The sequence below is a fragment of the Pagrus major genome, chromosome 4 (assembly GCF_040436345.1).
Source record: "Pagrus major chromosome 4, Pma_NU_1.0".
Taxonomy (NCBI): domain Eukaryota; kingdom Metazoa; phylum Chordata; class Actinopteri; order Spariformes; family Sparidae; genus Pagrus; species Pagrus major.
In genome coordinates, this window is record NC_133218.1 from 2,672,704 (window position 1) to 2,698,688 (window position 25,985).

The following is a 25,985-nucleotide window of genomic DNA, read 5'->3' on the forward strand; positions in this document are numbered from 1 at the left end:
TGGGAATTGCCATCACTCAGATTATATTAAAGGATAAGACTGCTGTTATCATGGTATCATGATCATAGCCATAGCCCTCCACTGTTGTCCAAACCACAAACACACAAAACACCAGAGGTACACAACCCCATCAGTTAAATCAAAATACAGACACTCCCAATGAAATGCAGTACACTTTCTTCTCCTTTGCCAAAATAATCCATCCACTTGACAGGCGTGGCTTATCAAAATGCTGATTAAACAGCATAATTAGTGCACAGCAGTCCTTTTGAATGGTCACAATAAAAGGGGACTCTAAAATCTGTGACACCTGTCAGGTAGATGGTTTGTCTTGGCAAAGAAGTGTTCACTAGCTGATCTAAAAAAAGGGTTAGGGTTAGAAAAAATTAACTCAAAATCAGATTAAAGTCATCTGAGTCATATTCATCCATTTAAATTTGAGGTCAAGTATTTCTCTGATCATGCTTCTTACAAATATGGTCAATTATTCATATCATAACAGCAGTGATGTGGAAATTAGATTAGTGATGACTAGATCAGTGTTTCCCAAACGTTTATCAGGGGACCCACTTTTTTTAAAATGACAAAACATCTCAACCCAATTCACAATAAGCCTTATAATCTCAAGACAAGCGAATTTCTCCATAAAGTAACATTCATGAACATGTCACCGATACCGCTTTTCCACCAAAATTAGTGTGTCTACACAGGTTTTTTTTAAACGCGGGTCAACCCGCTAAAAATCCCCTATTCACCCCATCCCCACTTCCCGCAGGCAAGACCGGCCGTCTGTGATTTTTATCTGAAGCGTTACATTGTACGTCACTGATGTCACGTTTCAATTCACAAATGTGCAGGAAACAGTTGTAACAGAAGAGAAAACAATGGTGAATAAATTCATTTGAGTGTCACAACCTCTGCGAAATGACTCGTTTCGTCCAATATCATTTGGAAAGTCTACAAGAGCCGCACGATTAAATTATTTTATCCCAAGTAAGCCGGGCGCTAAACCGGAAGTTGGCCAGCTTGGTCAGTAATCCAGATATTCTCATAGCCGGGAAGTCAAGCTTTGTTGGCTTTAAAACACCACTGAGCAGCTTTCATAGGAATGAACGGGGCTCCGCCTCCAACACTGTGTGCAGTAATAAAACGATCTTGGAAAGATGCATCCCAAATTCCCCTTCTTTATTTATGTTGATGGATGTTGATAACGCGTCATCACTTCGTGTGGCGCAATTTAGCGTGTTCACGCTTAGATCAAAGCCGAACCCAGGTCTACTGCAGAGTCAATTTACCCAGGAGTAAATGCAGAGTTAAGACATTCCCATTGCACACAAAAGCCCGAACTTAGTGGGTTTAAGAGGGATTTTTGACCAGTGGAAAAAGGGTATTAGTTTGGTTTCTCCCTGCTTGCACTGTTGCAATTCACAGACAGAAGGGAAACAACAGGAAAGTGAAGGAATACAATCTTACCAGTCTCTGGGCTTGACTGGATTAGATGATTGAATACAATATTGAAGAATTAACAAGAAGCGTTTTATGCAAAAAATAAAATAATAGAGCCCAAGATCTAATTAGGTTAGGTCTAAAACTAGAGTCAGACTGATATGCAGTTTTTGGGGCAGATGTTGATATTAGGGAGTAAAACATACACACATTTTTTTGCAGTGATCTCTCAAATGTGGTAATCAAACACATGTGACAAAAAATATGTAATGGAGGCAGGATATTTTACAGTTTTACAATATATTTTATTGTGTAAAATGAACTGTAAGCATAAAACTTCACTCCAAATGTAATAATTATAAAACGCCAAGCATCATTTTCTTTCTTATAATATTAAATAATAATAATTTCATAATATTGGCACTCTATCTAAAACCAGAGTTAATATGTATCTGCGCTTAATAGTTTGCCATGTTGTGATGGTTTGAGTAACAAAAATCAATAGTAACAAAATCCTGATGCAAACAATCCTGCATTCAGATTTTCATTTAATTAAATGATATATAGAAATAGTTATGAGCAATATATTCATTTTTTGTTGCCTTATTTTTTTGTAAAAATACTTCTAATTGCATCAAATCTTTTGGTTGCAAAATCTTTCCAGTAAAGTAAAATACAGGTGTCAGTTAAAAAAAACAAAAAAACAATGGAGTGGAGCGAAGTAGCACCAGGTGAATATTACTTGAGCACCTGGGCAAATTGTACATGATTACTTTCCACCATCGCAGAGAAGTAGCATGAGTTCATTCTTTTAGTCACTGCAGTGACTTATGCTATCATCTGTCTTTGTTCTGTGAAGTATTTCCAGAAACAACCCTGGAACACTGACTGCAGTCATCTCAGATTTTCCCTGTTCAAATGAGAACTGTCGACTCCTACATGTCAGACCTTTCCATCAGAATTTAAAGGCAAAGACTACTTACGAACCAACAGTAAGTGCTTCATACTGCAAACCCTTGAATTAATCCACTGCACACAATGACTGATGCCATCTATGAGACGGACCTCTGGGCTGCTGACTAATAGCAGCTTAGCTTCCATCTCTTTTGTCCAAGATGCCGAAGTCAGCTCAACTCCTCAGCATCAGGAGAGATTCAGAAAGATGTCCCTTCAGCAGTTTTGACGTAGTCCTTGAAGTCAGTTGGGACACTCAGCATAATGCAGACCTGGAAAATACCATAGGTTAGCTTGCATGCAATAACTGCTTTGATAAAGCAGGATAGTCAGATGTCATTAGTAGTAGGACAAGTTGGTATGCCAGACATTTTCATATTACACAATGTCTACACAGGCTGTGTAGAGCAAGCAGCATGCTAGCAGAGCAGCAGAAGCTTCAGTGCTCCATCTGTGTCTGCACGTACAGTATTGAGTGCAGGGCACCTGTGTTTTGGCAGCAGTTAGTGCCATGTACACTGTAGTTGTGGATGTAAAACAGAAGAATATAATCTTGAAACATAAAAATAAGCTTCAGGTTATGGTTACGTTTGTATAGAATGAGTTGATACACAGCCTGTGTAGACAGCAGAAATTGCTATGTTTCTGTCCTGTCGGGCGAGCATGAAGGCCCACACGCAGTGAAAACGATAATTAAGACACCTAAATTCAGGAGCATCATTTAATGCTCCTATGGCGCACTGCAGTTATCAGATTTGAAAATGTCAACACTACAGAATCAGCAGTATTCTGGGGAAAAGTCACTCATATGTAGTACTCACATTCCTTTATAGTGACCTCAGTGTGTGCAACTACCCTCAAACATGTACATGCATATGGGCACGTGCATTAACACATTCAGCGTGTGGATCTCAGCGAGCCTCGGAGAGATGTAGACGTGCGTCTCTGAGCTCCCCCATATTAACCTTTATTTATGTCAAGGAGCCCAACCCACACATATGTATGACAGTTGAGTGTCGTATAAGCAGAGTGTAGATCGAAAGACGGTGAAAACGAGTGTTTTTATTCAATTTTGTTACGACTTTTCGACGAAACAAGATGCCGGATCTGAGGAGCGGTGCTAAGGCCCCAGAGCAGTATAGCTGATTGACCCGGCTCCGTGCCCTCTGGCACGGAGCCGGGTCAATCAGCTATACTCGACGCTATTACGTCTTTGAAGGCCAAACTGCTGGCAAAAATAGACGAGAAAGCGGAGACCCAGAACGCCGAGATATGCAAGCAGATAAGCATCGTTAAAGACGAAATGAAAACGGCCATTGAGCGTGCTAACGCTAGGGCTAACGCTCTGGAGCAGCGCACCGCTAGCTTGGAAGCTGCGGCCAACAGTCACTCTGACACCATTACTGAACTGGAGCAACAGGTGTCCCAGCTGAGGAAAGAAGTGGTGAGCCTCACGGCAAAAACCGAGGACTTAGAGGCAAGATCACGGAGATGCAATTTACGCATTTTCGGCATCAAAGAAAGACGTGAAGAGGGCACCCGCCCAACTACGTTTGTCGCTGGAATACTACAGAAAGCACTGAAGCTGGATAAACCGCCCGTCTTAGACAGAGCACATCGCACCCTCCAACAAGCTCCGGTTGAAGGGCAGCAACCAAGAGCCTTCGTTGTCAAGTGTCACTATTACCAGGAAAAAGAAGCGATCCTGCGTAAAGCACTTGCGGCACAAAATCTCATCTCCGAACACGGCGACAGGATTCGGATTTACCCTGATTACACACAGTCAGTGGCACGGCAGCGGGCTGCATTCAAGCAGGTGAGACAACTTCTGCAACGTTGTGAGGGCGTAAAATACGGGATGTGGTACCCAGCCAAGCTGAGGATTACAACGCGGGATGGAATACAGAGAAGCTTCACGGATCCAGTCAAAGCTGAAGAGTTTGTAAAAGAACTCTCATAAATCAGACACTTCCGTCACTCTATGCTGAGATTGCCATGGCGATCTGAGGTAAAACGCAGGTATGGCTGACAGGAAAGACATTGAAAGTATTTAGGAAACATTGTTGTAGTTTTCGATTCCTCTTCTGCCATCAAACTATTCAATAAGATAATTTCCTTACAGTTTTGTTCTAACTGGACAGTAAGTGAAGGTCTGGTTGTTAAGTAATGCCTACCTTGTTTGTGAAGTTGTGGATGGTAATGCACAAACAGTGACATGTTTTATTTCTTCACATATAAGCCCCTGATGCTGATAGTAGAGACATTTAACTTTTTCAGTAAACAGGGTCGCTGTTAGTTTTTTTTGTTGTTGTTGTTTGTTTGTTTAAATTCCACTTAATTGACCCCATCTGGTATATTGTCATACAGCAAAGTTAGCTTTACCCCTTGTGAATGCCAAGGCTGATAACAGTGACACTGAATTGGTTCATAAATACTGTTGCTGATATTGTTTTCTTGATTAATGATTGTTTGGGATCACCAGGGATGGATAATATTCTTTACAATATTGTTTTACGGAGTAATATGACATGGGGTCAACCTGCTAATAAGTGGCTAGTTTGTGAGCTTTGATACTGTAATATCTACGCACATTTTTATTTTATCTCAGTTGCACAGACTCAGGCACATTCATACATCATCGACTTCGCTGACATATGGGCACGCACATACACACACACATACACACATATATTCATTGATACGAAGACAGACACTAATGCGCACACACTAATGCGCACACACTGAACAGGTCTCCTTGACTTGAAATGTTACAGCTGTTAAGCTAAATTGTTGGTACATAAGGTTCTTATGGGGCCTCAGCCCCGATAGGTAAGATGTTGAACAGGTTTCTTCATAATGGCTTAGGAGGGAGGGAGGGTGCAGCCTCTCAGTTGGGGAGAGGCCAGCATTTGGGGTTACGTGTTACATTAGGGGTTCTTTATGTGTTTTGTGTTATTGTGTTATTGTTTTTTTCTCTCGCTGTGCTCTTTGTCTTTCTCTCTTTCTCCCACCCCCCCCTTCTCCCCAGGGTTAGAGATGTGGATCTATTGTCGGGTGAATCTTTCCAGACATCAGTCAGTCCCCTTTTCCCATGGCCTCCCTAGATGGGTTGAGTAGAACATCAACAAAATTTGTAAGCTGGAATGTGAGGGGACTCAATCACCCCGTAAAGCGAAGCAAAGTATTTTCCCACCTGATGAAACTTAAGGCAGAGGTAATATTCCTACAGGAAACACATCTACGCACGTCAGATATTCCCAGATTACAAAGAGGTTGTATATCACAAGTCTTTCATTCCAAATTTAACTCCAAGTGTCGAGGAACAGCTATCTTGATAGGGAAAAATGTGCAGTTTGTATCTTCAAAAGTAGTGGCTGATATAAATGGGCGCTTTGTTATTGTTCAGGGCAGGTTGTATAATTTTCCAGTGGTTTTAGTCAATATCTATGCCCCTAATTGGGACAGCCCTGATTTCTATAAGCAACTATTTAGCTGCATCCCAGAGTCAGGCACACACCACTTGATATTAGGAGGAGATTTCAATACTGTCCTGCAACCCTCTTTTGACCGCTCTAAAATCCCAGCAGCCCCTCTCTCCAAATCTGCTCATAGTATTAAGACATTTTGCCAGTCCAGTGGTGTGGTAGATCTTTGGAGATTTAAAAATCCAACACTGAAGGAGTTTTCCTTTTTTTCTACTGCACATCAGACGTATTCAAGGATTGATTTTTTCCTTATAGACAAAAAAATGCTTCCACTTGTTAAGTTGTGTAGATATGATAGTATAGTCATCTCTGACCACTCACCAGTCATCATGGAGCTTTGGCTCCAGAACAATGTAGCCACAAGGCGCAACTGGCGTCTTAATCCTACACTTTTAGCAGAAAAGGACTTTGTGGACTTCATTTCGGCTCAGATTGACTTTTTCCTTGAAACTAACCAGCTGCCAGATACCAATATATTTACCTTATGGGAAACACTAAAAGTATACTTGAGGGGTCACATAATAGAATACACATCTCGACTGAACAAAAGCAGGTCGAAACGCTTCACAGAATTAACCACGCTTATTCATGACGTTGATCAGCAACTCTCTGACTCTCCATCGACAGACCTCCGCAAGAAAAGGATTGCATTGCAGACAGAGTTCGATCTTCTTGCCTCTAAACAGGCTGAAGAGAAATTTTTAAAATCAAGACAGAGCCACTACGAACATGGAGAACGTGCAAGTAGACTGCTTTCTCATCAGTTACGGCAATTCTCGGCTCTCAATTATATTACAGAAATACAAGCCACTGATGGCACCATCAAATCAGACCCGAAAGATATTAATGATCAGTTTAAAAATTTTTACTCCTCCCTATATAAATCGGATAGTTGTCATGCAAACAATTTTGTAGAAAATCTGAACTTGCCCACCCTAAGTGACGAAGATAAGTCCAGCCTAGAAGAGCCAATATCTGATGTTGAAATTGGCCAAGCAATTAAATTAATGAAAAATAGAAAAGCACCAGGCCCAGATGGTTACCCCATTGAATTTTATAAGACTTTTGCCAGTAAATTGACACCACTCCTACGCTCTGTTTACACAGAATCGCTTAAACAAAAAAAGCTTCCTACATCTATGACCAAGGCTTCAATTTCTGTTCTACCAAAAAAAGATAAAGACCCAACCAAGTGCGAATCATACCGACCAATCAGCCTACTTACATGTGATTACAAAATACTTACAAAAATCCTTGCCCTACGATTAGAATCCGTTTTACCAACTATTGTGCACCCTGACCAAACGGGTTTCATAAAGGGCAGGCAGTTATATCATAACCTGCGCCGCCTCTTTAATATATTATACTCTGAACACTCGACCCAACTTCCAGAGATAGTAATTTCATTGGACGCGCACAAAGCTTTTGACCGAATCGAATATGGACACCTTTTTAAATCATTAAACAAATTTGGATTTGGCCCGACTTTTACTTCTTGGATTCAAACACTGTACTCTATGCCACAGGCATCAGTTAGGACCAATAATATCGATTCTGAGTATTTCATCCTCCATAGGGGAACGAGGCAAGGCTGCCCGCTGTCCCCTCTTCTATTTAATCTTGCCATTGAGCCATTGGCTATAGCTTTGCGACAAAACAATGAAATATTGGGAATTAACAGGGGGGGGCAAGTCCATAAAGTCTCGTTATATGCGGACGACCTTTTGCTATTTATATCAGACCCTGAAAATTCTATTCCAAAGTGCCTGGACACAATCTCACAATTTAGTTTGGCCTCAGGTTACAAAATCAATTTAACAAAGAGTGTATTATTCCCCATTAATAGTAAAGCATTGACGATGTCCTTTGATTCATGCGAATTTAGAGTCACAACTGGCCCCCTAACATATTTAGGAGTCAAGGTAACACGCCATTATAAAGACCTTCTTAAACTTAACTTTAGACCACTTATAGATCAAGCTAGGAAGGATACCAATCGCTGGTCAACGCTTCCATTATCTCTGGCTGGTCGCATTAACTCAGTTAAGATGGTTATTCTACCAAAATTTCTATACTTATTTCAGACAGTCCCTATTTTCTTGCCGAAATCATATTTTAAAGAATTAGATAAATATATTAGCACATTCATTTGGAATAAGACTATACCACGTGTACGTAAATCTGTACTGGAGAAACGCAAAACAAATGGTGGTCTAGCGCTGCCAAACTTTTTATATTATTATTGGGCAGCCAATATTCATAAAGTGACTGTCTGGTACAATACTTTTGTGAAAGGGGAAGGTCCAAACTGGTCTCTCATGGAACAACAAGCATGTTTACCAGTCTCCCTAGCATCTATGTTGTGTGGTCCATTACCATTAGCAGTGGGGGCTCATACAAACAACCCAATTGTGAGAGGCACTCTACGTATATGGACCCAATTTCGTAAACACTTTGGCCTTACGCAAGCTTTGGTGTCAATGCCTTTTATCGCCAATCCCCTTTTTAGACCCTCTTTGTTAGATGCAGCTTTTCAGACATGGTTTGGGAAGGGACTTCATTGTGTAGGGGACCTATTCATTAATGGACTGTTTGGCTCTTTTGACCAGTTTGTTAAAGAGTACAACCTACCTAAGTCCCATTTCTTCAGGTACCTTCAAATACGCGATTTCACTCGTACACTCGTATTTTTCATCATTCCCACACAAACCTCCAGCCTGCCTACTTGATGAATGTCTGAAGCTTAAGCCCCACATACCAGGCTGTGTGTCTCAGTTGTACAGTATTTTACAAGACATGGAAGGTAACTCTCTTCACCATTTGAAAGAGCGGTGGGGTGAAGACTTGAGCATGGAGCTTTCTGAGGAAACCTGGCAAAGAGCTATCAAAAGAGTACATACATCCTCAATTTGTGTTAGGCACGGATTGGTTCAATTTAAGATACTCAACCGCCTACACCTCTGTAGAGTCAGACTGGCCCAGATATACCCCGGCTCAGATCCAAACTGCATTAGATGCCATCAGGCCCCTGCCACTCTGGGACACATGTTTTGGACATGCTCAAAACTACACACATTCTGGTCAGAGATTTTCAATACATTCTCTTATATTTGTAAAAAAAGAATCGAGCCAGACCCAGTTATCTCAGTATTCGGGGTTACCCCTAGCAACAGCGGGCTATCAAAACATCATTCAGACTTTATAGCATTCTCAACATTACTAGCCCGCCGACTTATCCTTTTTGGTTGGAAGTCAACCACACCTCCATCCCATTCACGTTGGGTCCGTGAGGTGATGGAGCTTCTTAAGCTAGAAAAAATCAGATGCACAATTCAGGGCTCTGTAAAAAGGTTCAAAAAAACTTGGTGCGATTTTTTAGAATACTTTACAAGTGAATTTGATGCAACCACCTTAGATCAGTAGCTCTCTATCCCCCCCCCCCCCCCCCCCCCTTTCTCTTCTCTTCCTGTCTTCTCTCTTGTTGATTTTCTTTTTGCTTTTTTTTTGGGCATGTATCTGTACATGGGTCGACTATTGAAAATGTAACAAATTGAAGCAAAAGGAAAACTGTCTATGTAGTACGTATGTATGTATATTAATAATGACGCACACTGGAGATGGGATCCATGTATGGTATTCATGCAATTGTGTCTAATAGCACTCTGTCAGTTTAAACTGTTTTGTTTTGTTTTCTCACACTTTTGAAAACTCAATAAAAAACAATTTGGAAACAACACATTCAGCGTGTCAAGCACAAAATGAAATCTCTGCCTCTCCTCTCCTCCTGCACTCGCAACAGAAAATGATTACATTTACCTCAGTGTTAGGGAACTGGGATAAGTATTCACAATAGCTAAATTTGGTCATTACTGACGAGAGATTTCACAGAGGAGTGTACTCACAGGGCACAGCGGTGCGCTACACCTCTGCTGTGATATCGCTCTCTCTCTCTCTCTTTCTCCTTTATAGTTTTTTCCTTTTAACTCTCTCCAAACGGGTACCGCAGCTAAAGTAAAGCAGTGATGGTCACTGGGTCCTCATTTGATGCTCCAAATTTGATTTTGTCATGTGTTTGGCCATTTAAAAGAGTATATGTACTTCAGTGCGTTTGACTCTTAAGAACGCAACACATATGGAAGAATTATCCTATGTTTATTCAAGAGCGTAGATTTTCAGTTTGAGAGCATGATTTCATTCCTTTTCAGTGACACAGCTCCTTCTCGTGCTCAGATTTATTCTCCTCATGCTCACATTTTGTGCTCGCACTGAGATGTTTGCTGCTTTCTTTCAAAATGTGTGCTTGAACTCAAAAATCACATGCTTGTGCTCACACATCTTCTTCTTGCACACAAAAATTTCGCTCGCATTCAAATATGTCCTGTGCTCGCTCAGATCTAAAGTCTGCGCGCTCAAATCTAACGTGCACGCACTCAGAACAAGCACCTCCTCTCTGGTTGAGGAGTCTGCTCAGACTCAAGGCTGTCCCTACCTGCGCTCAAAATATTGTGTTTCACCAGCCAATAGGGAGACAGCTACAGTGTGGACCAATCAAATGACGGATGCCGCCTTGGGTGCGTTCCTTCGCACTTTTTTTGAGCGCTCCGTAGGGGCGGGCATATGGTCTGTTTGTAAAACTGCTTCTCTCAAAATACACCAATTTATCATATTAGCCAGCTATTTGAATCGTCACCTATTTAAGACGCCAGCATATTTATGTATAATTAATCTTAAGTAATCCTAAAAAGAGTTATCGTAGTTTAGAATTTTTTCAATTTAATATTAGCGGATATATGTTATATAGTATAAATACTCACAACAGCGCAGGAGTGTTACGATAGTCGAGTGGTTAAGTACACTGCCAGATATTGCATTTTAAACCACACAGAGTCGCCGCATTATCGTAAAAGACGAACCAGAGTAATTCACACAGAAAGCCGGCGCCGGCGTGACGGTACACGTCATGAAGATGACGTGTGTGTTTTTTTCAACGGGTTCCCCGGTGTCCTCCTGTTAATCTAAACATGTACCCACTGACTGTTTATAATCATACTGATGCTGTTATAATGTGTTGTGATTGAGATCCTGACCCACCAAACATCCTACGTTTTTCTCTGAGTTACATAATTACATAATCACCATCAGTAAACAGGAGACTGTCTGACTCTGTCACTCGCGGGGAGGGAGGCTGTTTTCTGGGGGGAAAGTTCACTGAAGTCTCGGTCGGGAGGGCTGACCATCGTGGTGATTTTTTACACCGTGACATTTCTCTATATTTTGTTGAGTGATGGACCTGTTCAGTTATCAGACAGTGAACACCATCAGATCGATACTACCTCTGATACTACCTCTGATACTACCTCTGATACTACCTCTGATACTACCTCCGTATTCGGCGCAGCGAAATTTCACCCCTCGCCACATCTGAAATTTTCACACAGAGGCGGATGCGGAGAATTGGCGCAAGATCTCCGCATGCAAGCGGGAGTGTGAAAAGGGCTAGTGCGGCGGCCGGGATGCGAACCGGCGTCCCATGGTTTAAAATGCAACATTTAACCTTGCACTTAACCACTCGACTATCATAACACTCCTATGCTGTTGTGAGTATTTATACTATATAACATATATCCGCTAATATTAAATTGAAAAAATTCTAAACTACGATAACTCTTTTTAGGATTACTTAAGATTAATTATACATAAATATGCTGGCGTCTTAAATAGGTGACGATTCAAATAGCTGGCTAATATGGTAAATTGGTGTATTTTGAGAGAAGCAGTTTTACAAACAGACCATATGCCCGCCCCTACGGAGCGCTCAAAAAAAGTGCGAAGGAACGCACCCAAGGCGGCATCCGTCATTTGATTGGTCCACACTGTAGCTGTCTCCCTATTGGCTGGTGAAACACAATTTTTTGAGCGCAGGTAGGGACAGCCTTGAGTCTGAGCAGACTCCTCAACCGGAGAGGAGGTGCTTGTTCTGAGTGCGTGCACGTTAGATTTGAGTGCGCAGACTTTAGATCTGAGCGAGCACAGGACATATTTGAATGCGAGCAAAATTTTTGTGTGCAAGAAGATGTGTGAGCACAAGCATGTGATTTTTGAGTTCAAGCACACATTTTGAAAGAAAGCAGCAAACATCTCAGTGCGAGCACAAAATGTGAGCATGAGGAGAATAAATCTGAGCACGAGAAGGAGCTGTGTCACTGAAAAGGAATGAAATCATGCTCTCAAACTGAAAATCTACGCTCTTGAATAAAGATAGGATAATTCTTCCATAAACACATAATAGTTTTTTTAGACATCTGAAATTAGTAACTTGATTTAGGAAGTGATTGTGAATCAATTTCACCTGACACAGTGGTGGCACATTCCAAAGTGGGCTAACCCAACTGGCTTGCTGGCCCTTTGCTGGAGCAGGGTTATTATATTTACATTTAGGGCATTTAGCAGACGCTTTTGTCCAAAGCGACTTATAGTAATTCATACATACATTCATACACTGGCAGTCATGCAAGGTGCCGACCAGCACATCAGGAGCAGTTTGGGGTTCAGTATCTTGCCGAAGGACACTTCGACATGCAGACCTGGGGAATTGAACCAGCATCCTTCTGATAACAAGATACTGGCTCTACCCCTGAGCCACAGCCGCCCGGTTATCCTGGAGTTTGTGGGGTTATCCCCTGAAAATCTGCTAAATATGGGGGTACAAGGTTCCAGAGTGAAACAGGGCTAAAATAAATACTGGATATTCTAGAATGTAACCATTAGTCATGTGTTCGAATGGACATATTAACCCAGAACTAAAACAAGTCAAATGTGGAACGTATGGTCCTGGGCCGAGGTTTACCCTGGATTTACAATGTGTGTGTGAAAACCTCTGAGTTATCCTTAGCCCAGCTATAATAATAAGCAGTGTAAAAAAGTCTGAGTGTGTTACTAACACAGGATCAGCAGCTGGTGGGAAACCCTTCATTATTAGCAATTACAGGTAAATCGAGTACCTGTCTGAACTTGGCACGAAGTTTCCCCATGTCTTCCTGTATCTTTGCAGACTGCGGATCACTATGGGGGGAGTTCTGGATCAAAGACAGGAGGGACTCCAGCACTTTCATACGCTTTCTGACAGCACACACACATACAGACAAAAATTTATTAAAACAAAAACTTGATAGCTCTACATCATTCTAAATTTTAAACTATCTATAACTGCCTAACCATAATTTAAGATCACTACATCTGGGATCCGTATAACATCGTACTCACTCATAGATTCAAGCCACCTTAATATGCCTGATTTTCTGCTATCAAGATCATCAAGATCCATGCATTATTCCCTGAGAAATTGATCAAAATGTCAAAAAATGCCCTATCTGGCAACGTTAAAAAAAGTGAGAAAAAATCCTGGATCTGTTCCATGGGGTCAATTCTGGGTTGAGACCCATCCTCCATCCAAGTTTCCAGGAAATCAATTCCGTAGGTCATGTTGCATGGCCATATCTGGAAAACAGCTACTGAAAATTCTCAAGCACCCGTAGTACATGGATCACTGCGTCAGCTTGATTTGATTGTTGATGATTCAACACAAGACAGGATTTTTCTGTTTTTCAAGGTAGGATTGACCTTTTTAGATAACGATTTTAGATGAGAAAGTATGCCGTTTTAGAGAAACCCCTACCACAGTGTTGCCAGACTGTAAACATCAAACTATTGTACCAGAGGATTAAAATGATCGTATTTTGGGGGAAATTATTGTACGCGAGTCATAACCTATTGAATAAGCTGGTGTAAATGCGTAATATTACAAAACACTTCTGCATCTTTTGACGTGCCTGCAAATTCACCCACATGTTTTTTTAAAGCAAGCTGTAGCTCATGTTGCATTGGAGGGGTGTCCATAAGTCAATCAGTGGTAACAGCCTACCATTATAAAATAAAATTTTAAGACAGCACAAATGGAAGCCTGTTCATATTCTGCATGAAACCAGTTAAGAGCATAAGGAAGGCTAATTAAATAAACAACTGGGCTTACCTGACAGTTTCTTCTTGAATTATTGATTGTACATCTTACAGAGGGCAAAATTATCATACAAATACGATGATTATCGTACATCTGGCAACACCCGACCATTATTGAGTAGGCCTAACTTACTGCAATAACATTTAGTGAATTTTCATACATAACAGTTAAATACCAATATAAAGTAAAATACACAACAAAAATAAAATAAGTGCACTTAAATAAAGAACCAACCCTCGCAAAAGAAAGACAGGACCTCAATTACAACTGTTTAAAGTCTGATGGACACAGACGGATGACAGATTTTCTTTCTCACTTTCTTTAACATTATCAGATAGGGCGTTTTGATGTTATGGTTAATTTCCCAGGGAATAAGGCATGGATCTTGATGAAAAAAATATGGCGTATTTAGGTGGCTAGTATCTATGAGTGAGTACAATCTGATGTGGAGGCAAATAAAAATGTATTATTTTTCCCATTATTCTTCCACAGCACAATGGAGATTATGATTCAATCTTAACTGTTTCTTTGTCCAAGTGGATGGCTGTTACAGATCTGGCTGGGTCAAATCACCTATGCTGAAGCAGTTACGGGTGGTTTAAAATTAAGATTGATAGAGAGCTTGTTGTTCTTGTTAAATATTAAAATAAGTAGGGGACTTTGTCCCATTACGCAGTTCATTCAACGTAACAAGATCAAGAAGACATTTAGAAATCAAATCAGAAACTCAGTCATGTGACAGTCTGTGACATCATTAAAAACAGCCCTGAAGACCCCTATGGTGCCATAGAAAGGGGATTTTTATCTCTGCATAATATTTGATATTGTCACCTGCTGTGGTAACCAAGGTTACAACACTGCATGTCATTGAGTGAAATGCCAGACTAACACCAACTGTTAGATTTCAGAATAAGTATATCTTACAAAACAATAATAAATGTTAATTATGCTATTATCAACCCCTATATAGTCTTATTAACGTTAACAAGCATCTTATAGTGGCTTATTCACAATTAATTAAGGCATATTAAAAGGTCCTCAATATAAAGCGTTACTGGGCCAGTCTGCCGTCACATCTAGAGGCTGCTGAAAAACAGGGGGGTTTGTTGTTGGACTCCTCTGGTTTTGCATCGCTTCGGTGATTGACACATCTTGGTGATGCTGTCTGATATGAGTTAGCTTTTGAACAACACCGATACACCGCCCTCATCCAATCCACTACTCGCTCTCTGGAATTTTCCCACAGCTGATTTAAAGGAAGTGGGCAGGTCCTCTAGCTCCGGTTGTTGTCTCACTTCTTCGTCTTTTGTTATTGGCCTCTCCTTCTTCTTCTGTTTAATGGTGGTTGGAAAACAACTTTTAGGTGCATCACCGCCACTTTCTAAATTGGAGTGTGGATCAAAGCGGTTTACTGACATACACTGGTCAGCTCCAACATTAAACCACTGACTGGTGAAGTGAATAAATTGATCACCTCGATAAAATTCAATGTTCTCCTGGAAAACCTTGGGTCCCGGAACTAAAGTGGTTGCCAATTGACACACACCACCCACCCAAACACCATTGTTAAGTATGAGGTGGGGCCTCCATTGATCGGGCTGGCACATCCTTAAGCGTACTTAATCAGATGGGGATCTGGGGAATTTGGAGGTCAGGTTGTCGCCTGGATCTTTAAGTCTTGTTCCTCGGGCCATTCCTAAGCAGTTTTTGCTGTGTGGGGCACACTGTCCTGCTGGGGAGGGGGCCAGTGCCACAGAAGAATGCCATTGCCATGAGATATTGTACCTGACCTGCAAAGTGGCTTGTCAAAGTGGCATCCACATGAATTCCGAGACCCGAGGTTCCCAGAAGCACATTGCATTGTAACAAACTGATCAGTGTTATTCAGTTCACCTGTGAGTGGTTCTTATTTTGTGGCTGATCGGTGTATGCTCTCGCCATGGTGTGACACTATTTCTCGTATGACTGCATGGCACCAAACTATGACATCTATACTGTTTCAGTTCAGGACAAATACTTGTACCTCTACTGCCTACTGCTTTCAAAAATGTTGGATTTAAATCATTTGCATGATGCATGTAGGTTATAAGATGTACAAGAAAAACTATTAAAGTCTCCATACAGAGTGCTTTGGTAAAAATGGAGGAAGAAAATGACTTTTCCTTCCTGAAGACCTGTGGAGAACATACCTTGACTTGATATCTGTATTGTGTTGGAGGAGACATTTCCATGTGATGGCGAACCCATAATAGAAGGAAATCTGTAAGAAGTTAGAGAGCAAGAGACAGTAAACAAACCTGGGAGCCCAAAGGAATTTAAAGCAACACAACAAAGCTTATTTATAAACAAAATAAGGCTGCTAAACCCTGTCTAACTGATAATGTTTGACTTAATGGGTATAGACATGAGAGGGTCAGAGTAAGCAGTACTAATGACAGTTAAAACTTAGGGTACATCCCAGATTTCTTGCTTCCGCTTTTCTCTCACTTGCATCTTAAGCCTGCTTTAAGCTTCTGCACTGAATCTAAGTCGTACCTAAGGAGTAGCCTCTGAGTAGGTGCATGCCATAGCCTGACGTGCAATCCAGAACTTTTCCAAGTTCATTGATTTGTCATTGCTTTTCTCGAAAGAAAAAAATAATGCCGAATCCTCCTTTTCATTCATGAGACCTTACAAAACCCCATAGCTGTACTCCAAATACTTTTAAAAGGAAAAGTTCACTCTAGAACGAAATTCAGTCATTATCGACTCACCTCATGCTGATGAGAAGTCCAGTTCAGCTGGAGACCCGCGGGGGTACCCTCCTGCAGCAAAAATCCATATAACGAGCGTCAATGGTGTCCGAGACGAAAAAGGTCCATAAAACTACACAAAAACTTTGTAATATTCCTCCATACTGCTTGTCCGCTGCAATCCAATGTCCTGAAGTGGCGACATCCAGAGTTTAGCCGCGCCAGACAAGATCAACAGAACTCGCGATAGATATACAACACCGGTATTTACATCCAGCTGTGAGCGACCGAGCGACACACAAACACAAGAGGGATCTGCCTGCACTAGTGATTTGAAACTCACAGCTGGATGTACGTAAAGGACGAGCAGTATGGAGGAATATTACAAAGTTTTTGTGTAGTTTTATGGACCTTTTCGCCTCGGACACCATTGACGCCCGTTATATGGATTTTTGCTGCAGGAGGGTACCCCCGCGGGTCTCCAGCTGCACTTTGAGGAATAAGAAACTACACCAGACTTCTCATCAGCATGAGGGTGAGTCGATAATGACTGAATTTCGTTTTAGAGTGAACTATTCCTTTAAGTTATTATTTTTCTAAGTTTGACCCTCTGGGCTAAATTTGAGCATTTCTGGGATTCCTTGTATATGTATTCTAAACCTCACCAATCGCTTATTTCTATATTTTGGGTTGAAAGTTGTCCTGACATCCAAGAGACAATGTACTGTGTTGACATCAAGGTTTTTTATCTGTCTAATACCTATTGAGCCTGTTTTTCATTGGGTTCTGGAAATTTGACATTTGCTACCAGTGTACTGCTGGTAGAGGGAGGAGGGGCTGGTTTGTCTCCGGCAGTGACACCTACAGGCAGTGAATCAGGTAAGCAGAGGGAGGAGGACTGACATTGCCTGATGTCTGTTCTTCATTCTATCCAGTGTTTCCCCTATATGCATACGAATCAAGGTCAATATAATTTGGCTTTTTTGACAAGAATTTACAAAAAAAACCTGCAAATTTACTATTCTTTTTTTTGCAAAACTGGTCAAAACAGGTTGCCAATGATCAGGCGTGAACAGCCTTTTTCAAGTCCAACCACAAATTCTCTATTGGATTGAGGTCTGGGCTTTGACTCGGCCAGTCCAGAACATTCACCTTGTTGTCTTTAAACCATGCTGTGTAGCTTTCGCTGTCTGCTTCGGATCATTGTCTTGATGGAAAATAAATCTTCTCCCAAGTTGTAGTTCTCTTGCAGACTGAATCAGGTTGTCCTCCAGGATTTCCTTTTGCTGAATTAATTTTACCCTCTAACATTAGAAGCCTTCCAGGGCCTGCTGCCGAGAAGCATCCCCACAGCATGATGCTGCCACCACCATGCTTAACGGTGGGGATGGTGCATTTGTGGTGATATGCAATGTTTGATGTCCACCAAACTTAGCATCTAGTCTGATGGTCAAAAAGCTCCATTTTGGTCTCATCAGACCAAAACACCTTCTTCATGTTGACCTTGGAGTTTCCCATATGCCTCCGGGTGAACTCTAGTGGAGATTTAATGAGCTTTCTTCAAGAGTGGCTTTCTCTTTGCCACTCTCCCATAAAGCATTGACTGGTGAAGAACCCAGGCAACAGTTTTATGCAGAGTCTCTCCCATCTCAGCTGCTGAAGCTTTAAATCCTTCAGAGTAGTCATAGGTGTCTTGGTGGCCTCCCTCACTAGTCTCCTTCTTGCACGGTAACTGAGTTTGTGAGGACAACCTGCTCTAGGCAGATTTACACATGTGCCATATTCCTTCCATTTCTTAATGATGGATTTAACTGAACTCCGGGGGATGTTCAGTGACTTGGAATTGTTGTTGTATCCATCCCCTGACTTATACTTTTCAATAACCTTTTCACAGAGTAGTGTTCTTTTGCCTTCATGGTGTAATTGCAGCCATGAATATTGATTAACCAGTGACACATGTGTCTTTATACTACAATCACTGGAGACACATTCACTGCACTCAAGGTGATCTCCATTTCACTAATTGTGAGACTACTAGCACCAATTGGCTGGACCTCTGTTGAATTAGGTCAGTCATTTTAAAGGTGGTGAATATTTATGCAATAATGTATTTTACACTATATATTACATTAACTGACATTACTTTGTAGAAATATGTTTCCACTCTGACATCTAAGAGTATTTTTTTGTAAATTCTTGTCAAAAAGGCCAAATTATATTGACCATAATTCCACTTAAAAAAGCAATAAAAGGAGAAAAAATCTCAAGGGGGTATATCCTTTTATAGGCACTGTATATTATCAGCAACTTTATACTGAAAAACGATATTTAATATTTAATGTTCATATTCTGAATGAAAACAAATAATTAAACTTTATATAAATATATTACACAGTACACCATAATAATCCTAGCACAGGTCACATACAGAGAATGGATACATTTGCTGCCAATGCTTTGCATTACCTTTTCCTGTCTTATAATTATAAAATAATTCTGAACAGGCATATTTGCGGTAAATTCTTCGTATGACAGGACCACTTTGGCGCATGTGCAGGACGGATCGGGAGCCGGCACGGGTCGAGTACCTAAATTTGTGATCTCATACTATAGTACTGACATGGGCCCCTGAGCAGCCTTCATAGGAATGAACGGGGCCGGCGTCCGACAGTGCATCCAGTTGTCATCATAGGTCCATAGGATTCGGGAGAGTAAATATCAAATAAGGAAACGATGTAGGCTACTCTTATAATCAAGCAGTCACGTTCCGTAAAAATTGTACTAACTTGCACATCAATATCAAATGAAAAGTACACCGATACATTGGTTTGGTGTGACTGGTAAATGCTTACAGTTAACATTAAAGCATTTAGCCAATTCGCTGTGTTGACTCACCTCAGTGGACAGCTTGGCCCCATGAGAAGCTCCATGTCTGCGGCCGTCCTGCAGTCCTCGGTGGGCCCCTCTCTCAAATCCATCCCGATAGCCCTCCCCTCGGAACCTCAAAAACAAATCACACCCTCACTTAATGGTTGTTGCGAGAAACTTGTTTTAATATGATGGACGCTGTCGAGAGGAATAAAAACGACATCATTATTGTAAAAAAAAAAGCAAAAGAAAAGAAACACTATCGTCAGTGTCGAAACCTCTCGTTCGACACAACATTTAGCTAGAACTTCTTTAATTCTATTTCTACAGATGGCCTACCGTCGATTACCGTCCATTTATTGTAATGAAATAGCTGCTGTTTTGTGTTTCGGCTGTGCTCTGAATTCAGAAACTACTCGTAGTAATGATTCAGAAGAGGCTTTCATTTACTAGATAGGCACATGCCGTGGTAAACAAGACAACATTGGACTGCCAGACGACTCACCTTTCATCCGCCATAACAATACTGTCAAATAAATCTTCACTTCCAGACCCGCCAGCCATCTTCTCCGAGCTAATTCTGTAACAACTGTTCTTACTAAAGTTTCGACAGTCGTGCGCGCTAATACCTTTTTCTCAACACAGCTGACTGGCTACTGTAGGTTTATCTGACCGCCGCTAGCTGGTCGGTTTCCATCGGTTTCCACCAACCGGTCCTGCTTCCTTCATAATCACAGCAGTACTGCCCCCTAGGAGTCTGGAGGTCTTCTTCTTTTTCTTCTCTTGGTGTTCTATGGTGGTTGGCAAACAACTTTTAGGTGTGCATTACCGCCACCTTCTTAACTGGAGTGTGGATCAGAATGGTTTATTACGACTACTGGGAGAGGATCAATAAAAAATAAAATAAATAATAATAAATAAACAAGGAAAAACTAATAATAATAATAATAATAATAATAATAATAATAATTAACAAACAAAAAAACATACAGAAAAAGAAACAACAGAGTTCAGTAAAGAAACAACAGAGTTCAGTAAAGAAACATCAGACATCAGAACATCAGAGTTCAGCAAAGAAACATCAGAGTTCAGCAAAGAAACATCAGAGTTCAGTAAAGAAACATCAGAGTTCAGCAAAGAAACATCAGAGTTCAGTAAAGAAACAACAGTGTTCAGTAAAGAAACATCAGAGTTCAGTAAAGAAACGTCAGAGTTCAGTAAAGAAACAACAGAGTTCAGTAAAGAAATAACAGAGTTCAGTAAAGAAACATCAGAGTTCAGTAAAGAAACAACAGTGTTCAGTAAAGAAACATCAGAGTTCAGTAAAGAAACAACAGTGTTCAGTAACGAAACATCAGAGTTCAGTAAAGAAACAACAGTGTTCAGTAAAGAAACAACAGAGTTCAGTAAAGAAACAACAGAGTTCAGTAAAGAAACATCAGAGTTCAGCAAAGAAACAACAGAGTTCAGTAAAGAAACAACAGAGTTCAGTAAAGAAACATCAGAGTTCAGTAAAGAAACATCAGAGTTCAGTAAAGAAACGTCAGAGTTCAGTAAAGAAACAACAGAGTTCAGTAAAGAAACGTCAGAGTTCAGTAAAGAAACAACAGAGTTCAGTAAAGAAACGTCAGAGTTCAGTAAAGAAACAACAGAGTTCAGTAAAGAAACATCAGAGTTCAGTAAAGAAACAACAGTCTTCAGTAAAGAAACATCAGAGTTCAGTAAAGAAACAACAGTGTTCAGTAAAGAAACATCAGAGTTCAGTAAAGAAACAACAGAGTTCAGTAAAGAAACAACAGTGTTCAGTAAAGAAACATCAGAGTTCAGTAAAGAAACATCAGAGTCCAGTAAAGAAACAACAGAGTTCAGTAAAGAAACAACAGAGTTCAGTAAAGAAACAACAGTGTTCAGTAAAGAAACATCAGAGTTCAGTAAAGAAACAACAGTGTTCAGTAAAGAAACATCAGAGTTCAGTAAAGAAACAACACTGTTCAGTAAAGAAACAACAGTGTTCAGTAAAGAAACATCAGAGTTCAGTAAAGAAACAACAGTGTTCAGTAAAGAAACAACAGAGTTCAGTAAAGAAACAACAGAGTTCAGTAAAAAAAGGTCAGAGTTCAGTAAAGAAACAACAGTGTTCAGTAAAGAAACAACAGAGTTCAGTAAAAAAAAAGGTCAGAGTTCAGTAAAGAAACAACACTGTTCAGTAAAGAAACATCAGAGTTCAGTAAAGAAACAACAGTGTTCAGTAAAGAAACATCAGAGTTCAGTAAAGAAACAACAGTGTTCAGTAGAGAAACATCAGAGTTCAGTAAAGACACATCAGAGTTCAGTAAAGAAACAACAGAGTTCAGCAAAGAAACAACAGTGTTCAGTAAAGAAACAACAGAGTTCAGTAAAGAAACATCAGAGTTCAGTAAAGAAACATCAGAGTTCAGTAAAGAAACAACAGAGTTCAGCAAAGAAACACCAGTGTTCAGTAAAGAAACAAGAGTTCAGTAAAAAAAAAAGGTCAGAGTTCAGTAAAGAAACAACAGTGTTCAGTAAAGAAACATCAGAGTTCAGTAAAGAAACAACATAGTTCAGCAAAGAAACAACAGAGTTCAGTAAAGAAACATCAGAGTTCAGTAAAGACACATCAGAGTTCAGTATAGAAACAAGTGTTCAGTAAAGACACATCAGAGTTCAGTATAGAAACAAGTGTTCAGTAAAGACACATCAGAGTTCAGTATAGAAACAAGTGTTCAGTAAAGACACATCAGAGTTCAGTATAGAAACAAGTGTTCAGTAAAGAAACATCAGAGTTCAGTAAAGAAACAACAGTGTTCAGTAAAGAAACATCAGTGTTCAGCAAAGAAACAACAGTGTTCAGTAAAGAAACAACAGAGTTCAGTAAAGAAACGTCAGAGTTCAGTAAAGAAACATCAGAGTTCAGTAAAGAAACAACAGAGTTCAGCAAAGAAACAACAGAGTTCAGTAAAGAAACATCAGAGTTCAGTAAAGAAACATCAGAGTTCAGTAAAGAAACGTCAGAGTTCAGTAAAGAAACATCAGAGTTCAGTAAAGAAACGTCAGAGTTCAGTATAGAAACAACAGTGTTCAGTAAATAAACAACAGTGTTCAGTAAAGAAGCGTCAGTGTTCAGTAAAGAAACATCAGAGTTCAGTAAAGAAACAACAGAGTTCAGCAAAGAAACAACAGTGTTCAGTAAAGAAACATCAGAGTTTAGTAAAGAAACGTCAGAGTTCAGCAAAGAAACATCAGAGTTCAGTAAAGAAACAACAGTGTTCAGTAAAGACACATCAGAGTTCAGCAAAGAAACAACAGTGTTCAGTAAAGAAACAACAGTGTTCAGTAAAGAAACGTCAGAGTTCAGTAAAGAAACGTCAGAGTTCAGTAAAGAAACGTCAGAGTTCAGTAAAGAAACATCAGAGTTCAGTAAAGAAACGTCAGAGTTCAGTAAAGAAACATCAGAGTTCAGTAAAGAAACGTCAGAGTTCAGTAAAGAAACAACAGAGTTCAGTAAAGAAACAACAGTGTTCATTAAAGAAACATCAGAGTTCAGTAAAGAAACGTCAGAGTTCAGTAAAGAAACAACAGTGTTCATTAAAGAAACGTCAGAGTTCAGTAAAGAAACAACAGTGTTCATTAAAGAAACGTCAGAGTTCAGTAAAGAAATGTCAGAGTTCAGTAAAGAAACAACAGAGTTCAGTAAAGAAACGTCAGAGTTCAGTAAAGAAACGTCAGAGTTCAGTAAAGAAACATCAGAGTTCAGTAAAGAAACAACAGAGTTCAGTAAAGAAACGTCAGAGTTCAGTAAAGAAACAACAGTGTTCATTAAAGAAACGTCAGAGTTCAGTAAAGAAACAACAGTGTTCATTAAAGAAACGTCAGAGTTCAGTAAAGAAATGTCAGAGTTCAGTAAAGAAACAACAGAGTTCAGTAAAGAAACGTCAGAGTTCAGTAAAGAAACGTCAGAGTTCAGTAAAGAAACATCAGAGTTCAGTAAAGAAACAACAGAGTTCAGTAAAGAAACGTCAGAGTTCAGTAAAGAAACAACAGAGTTCAGTAAAAAAACAACAGAGTTCAGTAAAGAAACAACAGAGTTCAGTAAAGAAACATCAGAGTTCAGTAAAGAAACATCAGAGTTCAGTAAAGAAACAACAGAGTTCAGTAAAGAAACAACAGTGTTCAGTAAAGAAACAACAGAGTTCAGTAAAGAAACATCAGAGTTCAGTAAAGAAACAACAGAGTTCAGTAAAGAAACGTCAGAGTTCAGTAAAGAAACAACAGAGTTCAGTAAAGAAACAACAGAGTTCAGTAAAGAAACGTCAGAGTTCAGTAAAGAAACGTCAGAGTTCAGTAAAGAAACGTCAGAGTTCAGTAAAGAAACAACAGAGTTCAGTAAAGAAACAACAGAGTTCAGTAAAGAAACAACAGAGTTCAGTAAAAAAACAACAGAGTTCGGTAAAGAAACGTCAGAGTTCAGTAAAGAAACAACAGAGTTCAGTAAAGAAAAACGATCCCACGGTTCGCACACAGGACGCCGCCATGTTGGCTGACAGCCGAGTCTGTAGGTCAATAGTCACCATTTCTTTTATTCTTCTTGTAAGACTCATCCATTTTTAAAAGCAAGAAAAAGGAAGAAACATCAATAATTAGAGGTAAACCAAAGTTTTTCCCCATCCATCAGCTCATTCTATGATAACTGTCTTAATCTAGACTCTGAGAGGACCTAAAAGGCACTATCAAAAGCCTTCTTCTCCAGTAACTCCCACAATTTCCCAAAACTTTCTTGGGGTATCCACAACTCTTCAACTGTCTCTCTCTGCAGCACAGCTGATAGTCATGGCCACAAATGCCAAGAATTTAATTTAATTCTCACAAAAACAATATTCCTCACACTTCCTACCTAACTTATTCTCCCTTATTTCTTGAAACTGATCTTTCCTAGCTGCTTCCTCAAGGCTTGGCCTCGTCTAAGACCTGATCCTCATGACTTCCATCTCTTTTGTTCTTGTGAGACAGTCTGCTAGCCATGCTTCATGATTTCCCCCACATTGATTACACCTGGGTTCTTTGCCAGTCTCTGCTGCATCACAGCTTATTTCCACATTTATATCCCCAAATCATGTCTACACACAAGTGAGCTGTGTCCAGATGTTCAACAACATGTGCCCTGAATTGGTTTGGGAACAAAGAACTTCACTGGGTAACTGATATGATCTAGGAACTCTTTGACAGACAGGATCTGTGACTCAAAATGCAACATAAAAGATACAGTTTTGTCCATCACTCAACCCTATATTATGAATCAAAGGGTATTATTAGATGAATTAATGTATTGTGGTTGTATTTAGACTTTTTCTTTCATCTGTAGACACAAATAAATCACTGCATACTCAAGTAACCTTACACTTTTGTGCATTTGTAGGCTGAAAGTAACAATTATTTTTATTATCCATTAATCTGTCAATTATTTTCTCAATTAATTGATTAATCAATTCATCTTTAAAATGTTTGAAAGTGGTGAGGAATGCCCATGTTGATGTTCTGAAGTGACATCTTCCGACTGTTTTTTTAGTCCAACCAACAGTCCAAAACCCCCAAATATTCTGTTTACATCTACATGAGACAAAGAAGAGCAGCATATCCTAACATTAGATAAGGAAGAACAAGGACTCTTGGCTTTTTAATTGAAATAACTGAAACGATTACTCAGTTTTCAAAAGAGTTGCCAATAATGTCAGTGAAATAATCATTTCAGCTTGAGAAGTCATAGCAGCACAAGCCTCGGGCATTTTTGACAACAGCCTTTCTTTGAGAAGTTGAAAATGCTCCTCCCTTCAGCACATATCCTGAGACAAGCGCGTGTAGTCGTCGAGCAAGCATTAACCAACAAGCACTTAGGTGGTATGAGGCAACAAGAACCTTAAAACAGATGTAGCAGCACAGAGCACTATAGGACTTATTTTTGTCCATTTGATGATCCTGTGTGAGAAATGATCATATTGAATTTAATAAGCTCAATCTAAATCTGTACGATTATCCTGATTTTGCATTGCAAAATACTGTGAGTCCGAGGCCTACTTTGGATTCTGTTGAAAAAGGTAGTCTTTTAGGTGAAATCTGTCCTTGTCACAGCAGAGGGCAGTGTAAGAAAAGTGGAGAGATGAAAGATTCTCCAGCTGGGTCTGGCAGCAATTTATTGTATCCTCTGAGAAGGAAGCTAAAAGCAAACATGGGCTGATGTTTATCACTGCTGATGAAAACAAATAGTTCTAAATCCAGGAGTGATTTATATTGATGCTACCAGGAAAGAGGAGGTGTTCTGTCATTCAACCCCCATTTAGTTGTGTTTTCTGCCCAACAGCTGTGAAAACACAGCTGAAGGTTTTTGATATGGGATCATCATCAACATTAACATTGATTAATGATTTAGTTCTACAAACATTTCTCTGAGGCAAAGTCTCACTGATCTTT

At 40.0% G+C, this 25,985-nt stretch overlaps 1 protein-coding gene across 1 annotated transcript; it reads right to left on the reverse strand.

Moving 5' to 3' along the window:
• Positions 1 to 1,729: 1,729 nt before the first annotated feature.
• Positions 1,730 to 20,174, reverse strand: lto1 (LTO1 maturation factor of ABCE1). The gene is made up of 5 exons (XM_073464420.1): positions 20,008 to 20,174; positions 19,530 to 19,635; positions 16,092 to 16,162; positions 12,887 to 13,004; positions 1,730 to 2,672 (listed from the first exon to the last, which is right to left on the reverse strand). The coding sequence occupies exons 1-5, from the start codon at positions 20,064 to 20,066 to the stop codon at positions 2,601 to 2,603; spliced, it is 426 nt and encodes a 141-aa protein (XP_073320521.1). The 5' UTR covers positions 20,067 to 20,174; the 3' UTR covers positions 1,730 to 2,600.
• Positions 20,175 to 25,985: the final 5,811 nt, after the last annotated feature.

Coding starts and splice junctions, on each gene's coding strand:
- lto1 (XM_073464420.1), bottom strand. CDS start 20,066: ATGGCTGGCGGGTCTGGAAGTGAAGATTTATTTGACAGTATTGTTATG. Junction 13,005..16,091: donor AATACAGATATCAAGTCAAG/GTATGTTCTCCA, acceptor GTGTGCTGTCAG/AAAGCGTATGAAAGTGCTGG. Junction 2,673..12,886: donor TTCGTGCCAAGTTCAGACAG/GTACTCGATTTA, acceptor GGTATTTTCCAG/GTCTGCATTATGCTGAGTGT.